This window comes from Bacillus rossius, chromosome 3 (assembly GCF_032445375.1).
Source record: "Bacillus rossius redtenbacheri isolate Brsri chromosome 3, Brsri_v3, whole genome shotgun sequence".
Taxonomy (NCBI): domain Eukaryota; kingdom Metazoa; phylum Arthropoda; class Insecta; order Phasmatodea; family Bacillidae; genus Bacillus; species Bacillus rossius.
The window spans coordinates 121,676,637-121,696,879 of NC_086332.1; the positions used below are offsets into that span (position 1 = coordinate 121,676,637).

At 39.2% G+C, this 20,243-nt stretch overlaps 1 protein-coding gene across 2 annotated transcripts in view; it reads left to right on the forward strand.

Moving 5' to 3' along the window:
- Positions 1–20,243, forward strand: part of LOC134531211 (dynein axonemal heavy chain 2) — an 864,487-nt gene that overhangs the window by 253,682 nt on the left and 590,562 nt on the right. For both annotated transcript variants that reach the window (XM_063366870.1, XM_063366871.1), the window contains one exon: positions 2,607–2,730. In XM_063366870.1, coding sequence (XP_063222940.1) covers positions 2,607–2,730 — 124 coding nt within the window. The remainder of the gene's footprint in view (positions 1–2,606; positions 2,731–20,243) is intronic.

Genomic DNA, 20,243 nt, shown 5'->3' on the forward strand with positions numbered 1-20,243 from the left:
TATAAGTGTGTGTGTGTATATGTGTGTGTGTGTGTGTATATGTGTGTGTATGTGTGTGTTACATGCAATGCTAGAAGAAGTAAACTAAGGTTTACCCAGGTTAGCTTAGCATTATCCAAGTTGGGTAAAGTTCGAATATTCACTAAAATTAATTTAAATTCAGCGTTTACCCGTGTACACGTAGGTCTATCCAACGCTGACTGGTTAATGTTAGAACCAAATCATTGATCACCTGAGTTTAATTCAATGAATTTAACGACTGACAAAACATTGATACCTTAACTTAACATTCTTATTTCAAGTAATTTGAAAAAGAGAATTCCTAATGAAATTTAATCAAAATTATAATATGGCAGTAGTTCACAAAATGGCACTTTCATAAAATAGTACTTATGTTGTTATTACTCTTGTGTTAACTTAGGAAATGTTAAACTTCTCTGGATATATGTTTATTATACTTTTTCTTGCATTCTTTTTCCATTAGATGTTTTCATCCATGTCCAACAGCCAAATGAGTTTTTTACAAAATATTGAACATCTCGTTGTTAGTAACATAATATTTAATTGTTGCCTCACCTGAAGAAATAGGAGCGATCATTTTTTTAACGCCACGTACTGAACACAAATGACTTCAATTGCACGTATTGCAAAGTAGTCTTTGATTTGGCTTCTTTTGCACATTTAACTGAGTTGATTAGTTGCAAATATTGTTTGTTGTTAAAGTGAAAGCTTTAATCCCTTGACAGACAATAACTCTTGAAACCTTTTATAAAAACGCTCATGGAACACAGTACGTAACTGTTCAACCACCATTCTGTCACTGAGCAGCGTAAGGGATGTTGGCACGTGCACGTTTTATGCCACTTGCTTAAAAATGATGCAACACCTAACATTACCCATTCAGAGTTGGGTAGACCTAGTTGTACATGGGTAAACGCTGGAGTCAAATTTATTTGAGTGATTATTCGGATTTAACCCAACAAACATTGATGATGCTAAGTTAATCCAGGTAAACCTAGGTTTATCTTCTTCTAGCATTACCCATGAGAGAGAGGGACACACACACACACAGACGCACATGCATACGCACACACACAAGCACACACACACACACGGTTAATTAGGACATAATATCATCTCAGTGGTCCACATTATAAGAAATACTGAGATGTGCCCAACAACTAAATGTCCTCGGTGAGTGTGACTTCCGCCAGTTATATGCAAGGAGACTAGCCTAGCATGTGGATGAGAGAGGTTAGCGGATTAGAGACTTGTGTCTGCCTGATCATCTTGAGTAGCTAGAAGAAGGAAGAGTGGTGGTTGCCATTTTTAATTAGTTATTTTAATAAATATTATTTTACTACTGAAGCATTTAATTAAGGGTAGCAAGAATTAGAGTCCTTTAATTTAATTTTTGTTAGATGGCACATAAATTTTTATTCAACTTACCTTTCTGTTTGTTTCAATTTTGAAGATCTCTTGAGAATATAATATTTTTACTGTAACTGCTACAAATGTTGCTAATGATCTGTAAAGCTGATAATCTGTCTTTGAATAGGCAAAAGTTGACTGTACAACACACTAACGTAATATGTTGTTGTAATTTTATTTATCAGTTGAAAAATTCATGAATGATTCAAATAATTAGTTACTACAATCACATTTTCTACTACCGTGATTAAAAAATTTGTAACATTGCAACACTCTGTTCTCCCAAGCTTTTAAAAGTATTTATTATAAGAAAAAAACATATTTTGTCATTCAGAAGGGACCAGCTGGTTATGTAGTTTTGTATTTATAATTTATGTAATAATTGGTGGTATTCTTGTAATTGATTTTTATGTTTAAGTATTTTATTTAGAAAAGCCTCTTTACTATAATTTTATTGGCTTTCAGTTTGCTGGCTTAGGTATTATTTGTGTAAGTGTGAATTTCAGTAATTTATTGCATTTAAATATTCTTTCTAATAATATTTTTGTGTATGTGTTTTATAATAAATTTAAAACATTGAGTATTGGTTAGAGACAAAGAAGGGCATGAGGCGACACATCGGCGCTGAAAGACAATAGTTTATTGAGAGAGGCAGACAGTTAGCCCAGACTGTGGGAATATCTGACTGGGAAATACCAGAATTTGGTTTTAAATTAAAAAGAGATGGTAGGTGTAAGAGAAACACAGACAGGTAACAGAGTGATGGGAGTTACTGAATCATTATTGTAAAAATGAATGTTGTAGCCAATGGTAAGGCAGTATTTCAGGGAAATCCCCACCTACGTAAATTTTCCTAAGTGTTTTGTGGTGTGATGAGTTTCGTCAGTTGTTATGCGAGGGTTAGGCCGAGAGATTGTGCCGTCTCAGCTGCTCAGCAATTTGTAATATTGGTTGTTTTAGAGAAGAATGAAAGTGGAAATTTATTTTGGACGTTTTTATTTGATAATTATTGTGAACAGTTTATAGTCAATAAACAGTCATTAACAGAACTTTATGCCCCACTACTTGGTACGTGCAACAATTTCAGGATATTTTTCAAGTGTTTAATGTTTGTGCAAGGAACAGTAGTCTTCTTAGCCCGGTACGATTGTGACTTGTGACAAATTATGTTACAGTGATTTTGATGAGAATGCAGAAGATTTTACCTTGGAAAAAGTAATAGCGATGCAAATGCAAGATTTTGCTGATGAGATCAAGGAGATTTCCAATGCTGCAACAATGGAGTTGAAAATCGAAGAGGTTAGTAAAATTTTTTTATTATTTACATCCTATTTATTTTCTTAAAAAATAATTTGATGCCAAGAGAGAATTTATTCCTCCATGAATAAAAAAAATATTTTACAGGCTTTCAGCAATTGAGTATTTATAAAAATTTTGCTTGAAATTTACTTTATTTATTTCATATTGTAACATGCCCATCTACAGGGCAGTTCCATATGTGACTGACTCTACATTTGACACAATTTGCATTGTGTTTTGTCTTATATTACGATTAGTACTCTGTTTTTAGTTTCAATTTAAACATGGCTTTATAGCAGTTTCAACAATTATTATCTAGAGAAAAAATGGAAACCAATGATATTGTGAAATATCATTTATTTAGTAAAATATAAATGTGACTGACACTACATGCAAAAGGAAGTTGTTTTCGAGAGTGTTTTTAAACTTCAATAATCTTCCTCTGTACTGGCGTAATAACTTCAATTTGTGTTTTTATCGAAAGTGCATGAAACACACTACTATAAAATGGTGAAATGAAAGCTTTAAATTATAAAAAAAATATTTATTAGTAAATTGAATTGTGACTGACACTACAGCCCAAAACGTGACTGACACTACACTCACTTTGTGTAGTGTAAAAGGTAGTATTTTAAAATGAAACCTTAGGATTTAAATCACAACACATTAATAGGAACTCTAAAATTATTTTAAAGCTACATAAGTGTAGTTAATGAACTCGTTAAAATGCTACTTTTGAACAAAAACATCTCCTCAACAAAACTGCTTATAATATGTTGATATACTTATAATATGAAACTAAAATAATTAAAAATAAAACCTTTTTAGAAACAAGAAATAAAATTATTTAAAAAAACTTAGAAAATTTCTTAACAAAGTACAAATTCTTTTAAGCCTTTTTAAAGACATCTAGACTTTTTGGAAACTTATAGTATGTCATCAAAAGCTACATAAGATATATCTTCCCCATCAGCTCTAAATAAAGAGGCATCGTTATTTGCTACTTTTAGGCTCATAAGTTTGACTTCGCCCTCTTCATCTACATCACTCTTGCAAATAGTGACGTAACGATACATCTGACGTTTGTTTTTTGTGGCAAACTGTGCCAGTACAAACACACCATGTCAAATGTTATTAACAGTAAGTTCTAAACCATTAGGTCCAGCGTCTATTGGAGCATTATTTTCTTTTTCGTCTGGTGATGTATCAGGTGTAACCCTTCTTCCTCCTCAATTGGAAGAGGGGTTGCGTCCCCGACTCACTCTGGGCGCGAAGGGAAAAAATAAATATTAAAACCAGGCATAAAAAGCTAAACAATATAAATTCCCCACACCACTGCCCAGGAGTCAGGCCAAAAAATTCAAAGGATATAATAGTAGAGTAACCATTAAACAAACAAGAGGCAAGACTTTGGACGTATGTTATTAAAAAATAGAAATTTGCAAAAATAATTTTGCTATACATAACCATACAAGCTTAGTTACAAAAGCTGACGTTAATAATGGCAGCATCTTATCCCCATTTGCGATACTAACAATAACCTTTAAAAAATCGTAAAAATATAAATACTGATAACAACAAGTATAAAAATATATAAGGGCGTGAGGCGTGGCCACTATAAAATATCAAAATTTACTGACTGCCCTAATACCAAAAATCAAACAAGACAATCAATACAAATATATAAAAAATCTACAAAAATAATACTGAAGTACAAACAAATTATTTAAATAAAGTTCTTAAACTCTCAATCAACGGTTTAGTCTTTCTTCAGATGTTCGTTGCTAAAGACTTGCCAAAAAAACAAAGTTAATATCCTAGGCGTGCGCTGGCTTCCTGACCTTCCTCACCAACTCCAGAGTCTAATGCCACGCCGGGCCATAGGTACGAATTCACAAAGGCGTGAACGATGACCAAAAAAAAAATTATCTTATTTTTTTTTAAGGGAAATGTAGCAAAAACTCTTCACGTAACATAACTATGTTACCACCGAAGTTTTTATCATATACTTCAAACAAAGTCTTACTTCTTTATTAACTTGCCAATGATTTCATAAAAACGTAGAATGGCCGCACCAACCAACATCAGGCTGCGCATGTAGTCCAATACCGATCGCATACTTTTAATAATACTGCACAAGCTGATATATTAGCTAAATGCAACTTTAAGTATGCCAATTCCGAAGACAAAGTCTCAAAAACAAATTGCAAAATGTTCGTTTCTTCCAAACTTATACTTTTATTACAACTACAGGCAAACGGGCGACCTTTTTTAAAAAATCCCACACTGGAACGTGTGAAACAAATGGGCCTCTTCACCAAACTGGCTAATAAAAGTTCCGTCCAAATAAAATTTAGTATGGGAAAATACACAGTTCACTAGGTTTGCCAAAAACCAGTGCAGCACCACGAGGGTAAAAATCAAAATTGCGGCCCCTCTTTACCTTGATAAGTTCAGTATCACAGGGCAAACCATTGCCCTGTCACCCAGCGTGGAGCCTCCACCCCCATACTCTTCGCCGCCCGGCACACCAGTCTCGCCGTCACATGGCTCTGTCCTCGACGGTCGCTCGGCACAAACCCTCTCGCCGGCCCAGCTGATTTTTTCTTCCCGGCAAGCCGAATGTCTGACGTCATCAGCCAACCGCCGGGCGCTCGCCAAGTGGTATTTACGTGAAACACAATCGATGTTCTTAAACTCATAATCGATAGCTACCAAAAGGCGTATAACTAATTAACAGAAACCAATATAATTTAAAAAAAATTTACAGATAAATTAACATTAATTAAAAAAGGCGTAAAAATACGTGAAATAAAAAACCATATAAAACTAGAGACCAGCAACAAAAATAAATTACAAGTAAAAATGTGGCCCTGCCGGCCACACAGGCATTAGAAGTTCTTTCATCATCGTCTGCCGATTCATCAAAGAACACTTCTTCATACGTTGTTTTTTGCAAGCAAGATAGTTGCAAGGCTTTGACGTAACTAAATTAATTTACGTAAAATTTGTGCATTTTTTTAATGTCCTTAATAGCAATAGCTTTCTCAAAAACCGTTCTTAATGCTAGGTCTTCATGACATTTACTGAAATCCTCATCATTCATCAAAATGATTTGTACCTTTGAGTTTTTGTTTACAGCTTCAGAATAATCGTGTGCATTAGACACAATTTTCTCTCTCCTCATCACTAAATTTTATACGCGACATTTAAGGGCACCTCCAATTCCGTCTACTGGCCCTTTCCCGTGAGAAGTGGCAAAAAAATTCCACGTGATTTTCAAATTATGACGTTTTTCAATCATTGGAAGAGAGTTAGCAATAAATCAGTTTTTGTATTGTGAAGCTGGACCATCTGACCATATGCGCACTTGTTTTACATCTTCAGGTATTTCTATTAATATCCTATCAATATAAGGTATCACCGTATCTTTAATGTGATTAAGATTATCCGATGCTATCGCAATTGCATGCTGTTTTCGATGAAACCACAAAGACACAGTAAATAGAGAAACTTGTGGCTGCACCCAATGATACGATTGAATTTCATCCTGCGAAACACAGGTATAATTTTCTGCAAAATCGACTTGCAGAAGTTCATAGTTGCAATCTGAACTCATACAATCAATGCGATCTTGATTGTAACACTGTGCTTGTTCCCTTTTTATGTAACTGTGTTCCTTAAACTGTGGAGTCATTTTCGAAATATGTTCACAGAGCATCGACACTGTACCTTTCAGTAAAACCTTTCTAAGTCATCCATTTTCCTCTTTCCATTCATACCAGCTAACTTCTTTATCTTTAATGGAACAAGTAGCTTTTTTTAATTTAGACTGCATCATATTTTTACATTTTGTACATTTATCATTCCAACAGGATGATGTTGGTGCTTCACATAGAGCAATTTTTGTTTAAAAGTTTTTGTCATAACCAGGGATGTCATAGCAATTTTTGGACAGTGTGTTTACAGCTAACATGTAATTTTCATGATACTTGTAAAGGCAAACATTTTCAGGTGTTTGGCAACTTCGCAAAACATGTTTTGGTCGTAGTTCAGCAAATTTACTTTTACCTATACATGTTCCAAATTCATCACAAAACAGAGCATATGTAACGAGAACATTGCTGAACAAATGCCTGTTTTGCATTTGAACTGAACTATTGTTGTGTCTTTAATGCCAGGATTTTGGCGACTAATATCATCACGGACATAAAAATTATTGACTTTTGCAACTATGTCAGAAGAGATTGTTTTCTTCGGTTTGTTGCGTTCAGGCTAGGGATGGGGCGAATCCTGATTTCCTCGAATCCGAATCCTAACTCAAATCCTCGACTGGAATTGCCGAATCTCGAACCCGAATCCGAATCTTTTAACAGATGATGTCCACATATCTAATGTAAGTGAGATGTATTCTGCTTGCACTAAAAGTCCCTTGACTTTATCACATGTAGTTTGGTACATTTCTGGTATAGCCTAAGTGTATATAAAGACAAAAAATTTTTCTTGAGAAATTTCAGTTTTAGTACAGATTAGCGGTTAGGATTTTTTCTATAAATAAGCTAGAGGTCTGCGAGCCTAAGAATTTTACTTCGAGCCGAGCTCGAGCTTTTGTGGTACAGTTACACTTTTGGGAAATTATTTTTATCTTAAACTTAGTATAATGTTTGAATAAAGTATTAAAATGAAGTGGGCTTATTAATTTTGGGTAAGTATTGACAGTGTGTGTTTACATTATGCACTGCTAGAAAAAAATAACATTTTTTTTTCCATTGAATCTTACCTGTTTCCATTGGTTCATTAGTAACTGATATCATCCAACTAACATAACCAAGTATATGTTTGTGTAAATGTAACATATCTTTGGGAAAATTTCATCCTTGTCAATTTTTCTGGAGTCCTTACTGAGCTTCAACAAACTTAGCACCAAAAATCATGTTGTTTGAAAAGTACATTCACATTGTTTCAACATTTCCACTTTTCAGCACAATAATTCTGAGAGAGATTGTCACAGAGTATTAAATTCTGTTCTTTAATCTATCATGCAGAACAATAATTTGTTCTGCACGTTCAGGAGTTAAATTAGCTCTACGATTGGCGATAGTGTTTCCAGCAGAAGAGAAGCGTCTCTCGCTGGCAACCTGCTTGGCTGGAATGCTTTAGTAAAATTGCTTAACCCCAAAATTAGTGTCATAAATATCTGTAACTGGTCATTAAAGTTTAATCAATTGAAAGTAATAAAAATAAAAGCATTTTACTTCATTCAATTTACACTTGCAAAAAAACATACACACATAAACCTACATGGAAATTAAAGTCTTTTTCAATATCCTGAAATCTGAAATATGTTTACTCATGTCATTAAATGTACAGCTGTATTGAAGAAGCCGATTTTGCCAATATTTAGTTGAATCGGCATTTCTGCCGACTTCCGATACAGTACGCTTGTTAATTTTCGGCTGATATTACTGAAAAACGAAAGAGACTGACATAACCTAAAAATCCACGAGTACCATTTTCACTTTTCGTAGTAGTACTGCATTCTTTCACATCACATTATTTCTTAGCAAAATGTGCCAACCATACATATCAAAGTTTAACATCCTTTTTTTTTCCAACAATGTTCTTTAATTTAATATGTCATAAATAAATAATACATTACTATCACGGTAAATATACATCTCGGTTGTTACGGTAAATATAGTGCAAATATGGTAGCCATCATGCTTCTGTAGTAATTATGGTATTCTACAAAGAATCTTTAGTTCTTATTATGGTAATTATCTTAAAATATCTATTGGCTTTGTACTGTAGTTATGGTACATCATCCATATTTCTTCGTATATTGTTGTTCATTTGTCTTTTCTTCATATTTACGTTTTACGTGCGCCATAATTTGAGACAGAAAGTTTCAGAAAAAATTTTAACGGACTTTATATCACACATTTAATGGCGTAAATGATGCGACCTCGGGCAATTTAAACGCTTTATACGGAAAAACCTACCATGCGGGACCTCGTATGTGAGTTTTACTGTATTTTTTTTCCCCGTAAATAGTAAAAAACCGAATCCTTTGACGAATCCTATATCAGACCCGCCGAATCTTCGAATCCCTAGGATTCGGCGGATTCGGCGGATATTGGATTCGGTCGCCCCATCCCTAGTTCAGGCGTTATTATTTCAGGAGTTATTTGTCCTGCTAATGTATGCACAACTGCTCTACACTTCGACGGACTCAACGGCAGATTCCGTTTGACTTTTGCGACCGCTTTTCCATATGAGCTTTTTGAGGCAAATGCTTTAGTAGGAGTCTCATCTTTGGCAGATGTATCAGTGGATTCTAACATTAGTTTTTTTTCTTTAATCTTACTTATGTATCTTCTCATCTCTTCTGATTTTTTTTCACGTAAGGCTTTAAGCACATCAACCGATGCTGTTTGTTTTATCATATGTCGTTGATGTTTCTTGTTTTCAGATTCTTTTTTCTTAAATTCTTCAAATAATCCTTTAGCTTTCAGCTTCTCTCTCTGCTTACGCTTTCTTTCTGCAGCTGTTTTCGCCATCTATGAGAAATAGAAACAAACAAAAAACTACATTTGATTATGATACAAGCTGTGATTGACTCGACTTACTGTGTGACCGAATCTACAATGTTACTGACACTTCAACAATGTTTCTTAGAGTTTAGGCATTATAAAAAAAATAATAAATTTTTAATGTCGGCATCATTTGAGTAATGCCATCAAGTAGGAAAAAATACTTATTTTCATGATAATTAAGTAATTTTACTATAGTTTGAGAGAAAAGTATGTCTATTCTGTGACTGACACTACACCTTGACACTGTGATCTTACAAACCTAATATCTCTTAAAAAAATAAAATTAACATGAATAACGCACTCTTTATTGATATCTCATCATTTTAAGAGTCAGTATATAATAATATATCACAATAATTCGAAAGTCTTACCGTGAAAATTTAATCAAAACTCCACCACAAAAAACCAATATCAACTGAGGTCACGACGCCATTTCGTAAATTACAGTGTTGCCAGAAAAGAAATGTAAAATAATTTGCAGCGTACTGGGTTCGAACTCCACCCAAAACGCCCCAACTTTACCGCTCGAGATAAGAGCAAGAGAAATACTAAATTTGAATTAAGACGTGCATTATGTTATGCACAACAGAGTGAGGGACTAATAGTGTACTGAGTAATGAATAACAGGAGATTTCGCCTATTACAACATTAGACACTTTTACTGGTGTCTATTATAATATTTAAATCGATTACAATCATGATTACACGATACATAGATATCAATCAATACAATATAATAATATAAATATATGTGATTTAACAGGTACAACTCAGTTTATCTCCAACTAAATGCGCACTATAAGTCTGTTTACATCAGATAGACTAGTTGTCAATTTAAATAAGGTGATTACACGCAATGCATAGTAACAGTAATAGAGAAGCGTGTTGCCGAGTATACAGTCAGCCAAGAGTAATAGATTATATTTCAGTGACATAGACACAAAATAAGTCTACAATAACCATACTTATAAAAAAACTTTACACATGTCCCTAGTAATATGCGTAGTGATACTATAATATGCGAGCATCCCACTTAGGGCTATTTAACATGAGGCTAAATCAAACAAGACATATATTACGTCCAAAATTTTTGGGACTCTAAAATACGACGTCGTAAATCGAAGCCGTAAGTACATATCTTAAGGTATCATTCAGAAGTTCTACTGTAAGTATGTTACATTCGTAAATTACATGCCCCCAGGCAAACGTAAGTAGTGCGTTAGAAAAAAACATTACGTGTCACACGTGTCACAGAAAGAATCGGCCAAACGCCTAACATCGAATTTACGTGTGTTGGGCTCAACATAGCACCTATGCTCGTAACGTACATCAAGGCAATGGCCTGTCCTGAGTTATGCAAAATGGGGAAATTCAACGAGCACAAAACAAAATGTATAGCTCCATAACGGAAGGAATTTAGGTTCACAAAGTATACGCATTACAGTGAACGAAATCAGTACAACCACGCGAACGTGGCCCGGTTAAACTAGTCATGACAGACTAGGAACACAAGCGCTACAGTTAAGGGGCACTCACACTATCAACCCAACAAAATCGTTAACGCACCGAACCAAATTTTTACAAGGTGGCGTCCGAATCAGAAAATTTAAAACAAGACAAGAAGTTAACCAGAAATTTCACATGGTAGACAGAGCCACCTTCTGTCGCAACGAAGTTAGATTATAAACCAAAAGTCGCCATGCTCACCGGATACCACGCCGCTCCTACGTCTAACAAACTAAAATGACTACATAGAAGGGTACGCAAGTCCTGACTGATCCACAATAGTTGACTATCTGAAAATGTTAAATATTGATACTCCCCCCGAGAGACAGCTCTCCGGGAGCCCCCGGGTCGCCGCGCAGGCGCACAGCTCTCCGGGAGCCCCCGGGGCGCCGCGCAGGCGCACAGCTCTCCGGGAGCCCCCGGGGCGCCGCGCAGGCGCACAGCTCTCCGGGAGCCCCCGGGGCGCCGCGCAGGCGCACAGCTCTCCGGGAGCCCCCGGGGCGCCGCGCAGGCGCACAGCTCTCCGGGAGCCCCCGGGGCGCCGCGCAGGCGCACAGCTCTCCGGGAGCCCCCGGGGCGCCGCGCAGGCGCACAGCTCTCCGGGAGCCCCCGGGTCGCCGCGCAGGCGCACAGCTCTCCGGGAGCCCCCGGGGCGCCGCGCAGGCGCACAGCTCTCCGGGAGCCCCCGGGGCGCCGCGCAGGCGCACAGCTCTCCGGGAGCCCCCGGGTCGCCGCGCAGGCGCACAGCTCTCCGGGAGCCCCCGGGGCGCCGCGCAGGCGCACAGCTCTCCGGGAGCCCCCGGGGCGCCGCGCAGGCGCACAGCTCTCCGGGAGCCCCCGGGTCGCCGCGCAGGCGCACGCTCTCCGGGAGCCCCCGGGGCGCCGCGCAGGCGCACAGCTCTCCGGGAGCCCCCGGGGCGCCGCGCAGGCGCACAGCTCTCCGGGAGCCCCCGGGTCGCCGCGCAGGCGCACAGCTCTCCGGGAGCCCCCGGGGCGCCGCGCAGGCGCACAGCTCTCCGGGAGCCCCCGGGTCGCCGCGCAGGCGCACAGCTCATGAGGGAGGGTGGCGGGGGGAAGCGGAGAGGGGAACGAAGAAGGAGGGGTAGGATGGTAGAGGCCGAGAAGGTCACTTCAAATTGCTGCGATTATAAAAACTTAATGGTAATAATATAATGTTGCCACCATATTAAAGTATTTTTACTACCAAAATCAGATATTTATTTTTTTCATTTATGGTAGACATATGCATGGAATTGCCTTACAGTTTTTACATAAGTTTAATGGTTATACAGTATACATGACTCCAGCTTGGGATGACATTGTTCTGATCTTCATCTATTACTATGGTTTATTTTGCTCATGTAGGTTCAGTTGGTTATTTCTACAGTACAGATATGTATCAACGTAAAACAGGGTTCATACATGTCCTGGAAAACCTGGAAAACCTGGAAAACCTGGAAAACCTGGAAAAGCAGGAATTTCAAAAAACTGTTTCCAGTACTGGAAATGTCCTGGAATTAGCAAATAATTGTAAATTGTCCTGGAAATTTTATCGGTATCCTTGAAATTTTATTTAGCACACACTGTGTTACAGTAAAACACTTGATTAAATAACTCAAGTTTCCTTTAACTGAAGCAAATTCTCCGTCCATGCAGCATGTATTGTAAACAAACATAAATTCATAGATAACATGTCGTGAAGTAGATGTTCATCTATAAATTAAAAAGGCGTAATACACAATCTTGCACTTTAAAGCTTTTTTTTTTTTTTTTTTTCATTTTGGTGTTTTCACCAATGTGATTTTTTTTGTGGATTCCCAAAGTTATTGATCAAACTTAATATGAATATTATATATTGATACAGAGATACTAGTAAAAACATTTTTAAAGCCCTTAAAATGAGGAAATTATTATTTACTTATAGTCAGATCTGTACATAATTCTATCTTTTATATTAATTTGTCAGTAATACTCTTAGCAAAAAAACATCACAGTTTCCTTCTTGTCACAAATCATAAAAATATATTTACAGCTGCAAAGCTTTCAAGTTGATATTTTCCTTTGGGTGGAGGATGTTGTTTTTTCAGAACGGGCTATTGATATTTGGCCACAAGTTACAGCATTTGTCGATTCTTACAAAGGTAAACCCAAATCTGCTCTGTGTACCAAGTCTTTTCAGACTGTTCAGAAGGCTACTAAAGATCCACTGATGGTTGCCAAATTGTCTTATTTTTCCTTTATTGGAAGTCAGATACAAACATACCTCAAGTACTACCAGACTGATTCCCCCATGATTCCTTTCCAAGCTTCTGACACAATAGAATTGTTGTATGGACTAATGTCATTATTCATAAAGAAGGAAATTTTGGATAAGGCAAACAATGATGTAGATTTGTGTGCACTTGATCCTAATAGCAAGGATACCACAGTGTTTACGAAGAGTATCAAAACTGGTTTTGCAACAAGAAAACAACTGATTACGTGTGTTACACAAAAGAATGTCACAGACAAGGATGTTTTAGTGTTCAAATCTGAATGTCTACAGTTATTGAAAGTATTGGTTAAAAGAATTCAAGATAAAAATCCATTGAAATATCCTGTAGTGAGATTTTCCAGGTGTCTTGACCCTAGAACTCTACTATGCAATGAAACTGAAACCACTGAAACATTTAAAAAGTAGATTCAGCAGATTGAAAATAGAAAACTGATCAGTACATGTGTGTGTGATGCAACTTTACTACAGTTCAAGTTGTTCCTCAGAGAAGTGTCACCAGATCCTTCACAGTTTACAAACTTTGATAGAAATACTCAAAGGTTAGATTCTTTTTTTTTGTAAATATTTCCTGGACAACTAACAGTATGCAGATTTGTGGAAAGTATTTAAACTTATATTGACTCTGTCTTATGGCCAAGCATCTGTAGAATGTGGTTTCTCTTTCAACAGAGAAATGCTTGTGGAAAATTTAACAGAAACAACTCTAGTAGCAATGAGGATTGTGTACGATGAATTTAAAGATAAAAAAGTAAGTGATGTTATTTTCAGTAAAGAACTGTTGGCAAATGCTAGATCATCAAGAATGTGCTATCAGAACTTCTTGGATGAACAGAAGAAACAAACATCTAGAGAGGAAAGTAGTAGAAGAGGTCATACATGTTAGAAACTGTCCAAGAACTGAAGAAGAAGAAGCTGCAGATTGAGAAATCAATTGATTCAATGAATAAAGAAGCTAATTCAATGGCATTACTTGCTGAGAAAAGAAATGATTTCACTCTTCTTTCAAAGTCCAATGCATACAGAAAAAAATCATGTGAATCGGCAGCCGAAGTCGCAAAGTGAAGTGAAGAGATTGAAAAACTGTCTAAAAACTGTTAAAAAAGGTAATACAGTAAACTCTCGATTATCCGTGTTAATTGGGACCTTCCGATGCCCGGATAATTGAATGCCCATAAAAAAACCGGGATAATCCGTTTCACCACTTAAAAATGGTGTATTTACTGGCAAAAGAGTGTCTCTTCAGTAGAATTCTACGAGTACAAGCAAAGGCTTTGTATACCGTGTCCCAGCTTATTGGACCGTAAACAATACTGGCACTGTGTTGCCGCCATCCTTCTCCTGTCCCCTTTATTGCTACGGGAGGGAGAGCGAGCGGCAGTCTCAACTCAGCATCTCCCTCCACCCTTTTAACGACCTAAACCAAACATACAAAACATTGTCAACATCTGCGTGGGTAGATGTTTTCATGCTTTTACGTTTAGAAGGCCCTGCCACACTGTCTGATCTACTAGCAAACTGCAAAAGTTTTTCTTCACGTTTACTAATGTCTCGCACGGTTTGGATTCCAATTTCATATTCCTGTGCTAATTTTGCGGCAGTTTCTCCTTTATTTAACCTGTCCACAATGTCTAACTTCTCTGCTATTGTCAGCACTTTACGTTTCCTTTTACCAGACATGATTACAAAAACAAATGTGCCTGGGAGAACTGATGTAAATAACTGCGTGAAAAATGCCTCTTCCAGCCGTCAGGAGTGTGAGAAGGTAAAAGAGGTAGAGAGACTTTTTTTTTTAGCGTGGTGGGGCGCTGTGAAAAGAACGCTTGAAAAGAAAATGAAAAAAAAGGGGGGGGGGGGGGGGAGTTGAGCCAGAAGCAGCAGTCAAGGCATTCCTTTTAGGGTTTAAAGTGTGACAAATTGACTGGTGAAGGGGCGGGCGACCGAGGGACTGAAGGGTCAGGTAAATAGCTTTCTGACACAGCAGTAAAAAAATAAAAGCGCAGCGTAGTCGCGGCGTAGCTACACCCCGTCATTTTTTTTACAACTTCATAAAAAAATCAAGCACGGATAACCCGAAAACCGGATAATCCAGGCCCGGATAATCAAGAGTTTACTGTAATTGTTTTGTTGTAGTTTAGAATCCTGGAAAAATATTGAAAAACAGCATTTTTATTATTATTAGTGTTTATCTTTGAATTAAGTGCTTGCCATTTTATCGATTACAACATAGTATCAAATAACAATTGTTATGTTTGAAAAACTGTTAAATGTCCTGGGAATGTCCTGGAATTGTCCTTGAAATTTTTTTTTTCAATTTGTGTATGAACCCTGTAAAAGAAAACACTATGAATGAAAAACAGCAGTGAATACAACAATTTTAAACAGCCATAGAACTTAAAATAATGTTAGTAAAATGTGTTGTAAAATGTTATAATTTATAAATATATATATTAATAATATTTATTGCAAATAAGAAATGGATTTATGCATGTTTCGTGATGTATAGGCTAAACTTAAATAAACAGCTTTGAAGAAAATATGTTTACAAAATGAAATTCATTGCTGTATTATTAATTTTTATAATTGTTAATTCTCTATGAACACATAACAGTTAAGTATGGAAATGATTTAACATATTTATTTGTGTTTGTAGATTTAACCAGCTACTAAGTTGATACATCAAAATATTTTGCCAAGGGTTTGAAAATAATTTTCTTTTTTCTTTCACAAAACTTTGACCTCGTCCCATGCTGCGCCCTTCTGAGCCCGATGTGCCACCACCTCCCCCCTTACAAGCTGCGAGCCCCCTCCTTCCACCACCACCCTCTACGACCGCCCGCCCGTGTGACGTCAGTGCTCCGCTCCCGAGAGTTGCTGAGCGAGGACGAGCGGTCAGAGAGTCGCGAGCGCTGCGAGAGGAAGGAGCTTCATGAACCTGTCATCATTTTTCGGAGGTTTTTCAGTGATACGGGGGGAAACGTGCCTCGCCACACACGGGCTACGTCACGGCCCTGAGAACAGAGTAGCCGGGTCCACATGCCCATTATACATGTGGTGGCGCCCTAAACTTCGACCAACATTTCAACCTCCATTGTGGTAGCAACTTTATGCTACTTCACTAAGCTAATCACTTATAGTTTTTAGGTACTTATTGTTTACTGGCTTATGTAACTAGAGGCAAGCAAAGCATATAAAAGTTTGTGTGATTTTTATTTAGTTCATTACTTTTTGCTGATAGGTAAATGCACATCACTATATAATCTTGAAAACATGTTGGAGTGTTTTTTTTTTCTGTTGAGCGGCTGAGAGATGTGGCAACACATAGTTTGTTGCCTAAACTGCATGTCATCCCATTCTAATATTTTTGAATTGTTCATAATGGTCCACATTTTGTATCAAGTGTACGTAGGTGTAATAATACAATGTATTATTAGCGTAACATTTTATTCCTCACATAATCGCGTTAACCTGCGGACGAGCCGCCATCACAACAACATTGATACACACAACAAAAACATAGTGCCAACCTTAGCACAACACAACACATAGTGCCAACCTTAGACCCTGTAGTCTGGTCACCACACTCCTTCCCACTTATAGACAAATACCAGACCCCCTTTCACTCTCCGACTCCGCTTATAGGTTGTCTTTGTGGTTTCCGTACTGTCCTCTTCAAGTGAACATCTCTAGGAGTCCCTCAATGTTTACCCTCTTCTGCCTCCTCACTTGCGAACCTACGAAACCATTCTTCCTCTAGCAACTTCTCTGGTGTGAGTCTTGTCTCCGTGATATTGCTGCTGGCCGCCACTCCTCACCTTCTTGATGCTCCCCTGTGGTTGCCCTTGCAGTGCTTCGTTTGTACAATAGCGTGTACTGCGGCCTAGTGCTCCCGTCTCGTCTTGCACTTAGGGAACCTCCTCCATGGGTTCCGCTTGCACCCCGTGCCACTGCTTCAGGTGGTCTGTATGACAAAACCGTACCCTACCGTCGACGAAAACCTCGTACGTTACCGGACTGACGGCGGCCTTCACCCGTCCTGGCAACCATGCCATTCTCTCTCCCCGAACACTGTGCACCCAAACATCGTCACCCGTTACAAGGTGTCTTGGCTGTCGTCCATTTGCCGCTGAACCTTCCAGACGGGCAGTCTGTTGATCATGCATTTTATAGTTCAGGGAAGGCTTTAACACACTTATTCGGGTGCGAGGTCTGCGCATCAATAACAACTCCGCCGGCATTACTCCTGTGCTTGATGATGGAGTGTTTCATAACGAAAACAATAAATTGTCCAACTTGTGCTGCAACGATAGTGACTTGAATTCCCCTGATGCAAATTGTGGCCAATTATCTGACACTATTTGTTCCGGAAGGCCATATGAACTAAATAATGTTCTGAGCTTCCCAATTGTTGCTTCCGCTGTTGTTGATTGCATGATAATGGCATCTACCCACTTGGAATGGGCATCCACCACCACCAATAGGTCTTTATCGCCAACTGACGCAAAATCTATATGTACTCGTTGCCATTTTCGAGCTGGCCATGTCCACTGCTGCAAGGGAACCTTCTGCGCTGCTGGTTGAACACTCTGGTAACAGTGACACGCTGCCACCATATCCTCAATTTGGCTGTCCAACCCAGGCCACCATACATAGCTTCGTGCTAGCATCTTCATACGCGTCGTTCCTGGATGTTCCTCATGTAGAAGGCCTAGCACCGCCTTGCACAGTGCCTCTGGTATAACGATCCTATGTCCCCAAAGGACACAATCCTCCTCCACTGTCAGTTCCTGCCATTTCCGGAAGAACACTTCCAGTTCTGCCGCTGTGTTCTGAGTAGGCCACCCATACCGGATGAGATCCCTGACCTTCGCCAACACCGGATCTCGATTTGTTTCTCGACATATCCTTGGGCCCTATCGGTTTGTCCCGTACCGGCGACAAATAGTTAACCATGGTCGTAAACTGGGTCACTGGTACGGTTCTGTATCCATCAGCCTCAAGCGTCTCACTATCCTTTACCGGTAATCGAGACAGGGCATCCACATGTGGCAACTGCTTGCCTGGTTTATATCTGATTTCGTAATCATAAGCAGAGAGTAGCACTGCCCACCTCTGTAACCGAGCCGCCGCCATGGTGGGTACTCCCTTTTTCTCACCAAATATAGCAGTGAGTGGCTGGTGGTCCGTTTCTAAAATGAAGTTACGGCCGTACAAATAATCATGAAACTTCTTCACCCCATGCACTAGAGCAAGGGCCTCTCGTTTCAATTGGGAATAATTTTTTTCTGCTGCTGACAGGGTTTTGGATACAAATCCCATGGGGTGCTCATCCCCCTCGGTATCCACCTGAGACAACACGGCCCCTACACCTGTTGGCAAGGCATCACATGTCAACACCAATGTTTGTGCTGGGTCATAGTGTGTGAGCATACTTGATTGTAACAGCCAGCCTTTGCTGTCATAGAACAGGCGACTCCTCTCCTCAGTCCATTGCCGCGAAACGTTTTGCTTCAATAGTTCATATAATGCTCCAAGGCGACTGGACAACTGTCATAAGAACTGGCCATAATAATTTAACAGACCGCAATACGCTCTGAGCTCACTCTTGTTGGTCGGCTCCGGTGCGTCCTTGATCGCTGCAGTAGTTTATCCGTCGGTTTCATCCCTGCCTTACAAAGTACTTGTCCTAGGTAGTTAACCTCTGCTTCTAAAAACTTAAAATTTGGCGCATTAATTCTCACCCCATGTTTGTGTAGCTGATCCAACACCCATTCCAACCTCTGCTGCGCCAATTCAAGAGTCGGGCCGGACACCAACACGTCATCCAAATACGTCACTACTCCGTCCATCCCCCCTACTATCTGCTCAAACACTGATTGAAATATTGCTGGGGCCGAGGATAGTCCAAACTGTAATCTCTTGAACCTATACAACCCTTTATGAATGTTTACCGTCAACAATGGCTGTGATTCCTCTGCCACTTCCAATTGTTGGTAAGCTGTGGATAGGTCAATCACTGAGAATATTTCTTGTCCTGCTAAGGATGCAAATATATCATCTGGTTTTGGAAGTGGATAGTAATCCTTGTCCAGCACAGGATTTAATGTCACCTTAAAATCCCCACACAGTCTTACCTCCCCGTTAGCTTTCCTTGCACACACTAATGGTGTGGCCCACTCGCTCTTCATCACTGGATATATCACACCTTGCTTTTCCAACCGTCCCAATTCGGCTTCCATCTGTGGCCTAAATGCAAATGGTACAGATCTAGCCTTGCAGAACTTATGCGTAGCTCCCGGCTTCAAATGGAGTGATGCTGTATGACCCTTAATTGTTCCTACTCCTTTTCCAAACACCTCTGCATACTTGTGTGTTAGCTGGCTGACTATTCTTGTTCTCTCAAGGTCTATCACATCTACCTTCCAAATGGAACGCCAGTCCATCTTTAATCGTTCCAACCAGTTCCGTCCTATCAAAGCTGGCATATCACCCCCTATTTGCTTGACCACTAATAATGGTAGCTGCATTACCTGCTGGTTGTATGCAACTTTGACAAACATTTGCCCCAGTACTGGCAAAGTTTGACCTCCATACGCATTCAACTGAACTGTTGCGGGTGCATACTTGAGGTGGTGTAGGTACTGCTGATACATATTTTTGGGTATTACACTAACTGCCGCACCCGTATCCAGTTACATTATCAGCGGCTGACCTTCTATCTTAGCTCCACCCGATACCCCTTAACACCGGGACCCATCTGCACATTATACATATAGTATATAGTGTACTCACCGCCTGCCAATTCAACTCCATCGTCCTCCCTGGCATACTCGCTCCTCTTCATAGTCATTACCTGATGCACCTGTCGTAAATCTGGGAGTGTTTGTTTCCTGTGCCTGCTCTTCGAGTTACACTGTCTTGCTAAGTGACCCACTCGCGCACAGTTGTAACATGTAGCCCCCTTATATGGACACACGTTATTTCCATGTCCATCCTTCCCACAACGAAAACACTTGCTCTGTTGGTTACTTCCCTTCTCCTTCCGCCTGTCCGAGAGATTTAATCTTGCTATCTCGCTGGTTGCCTGGTGACCGAATTCCATGGCGTTCTTTTGACAATCCACTTGTTCCAGTCGAATG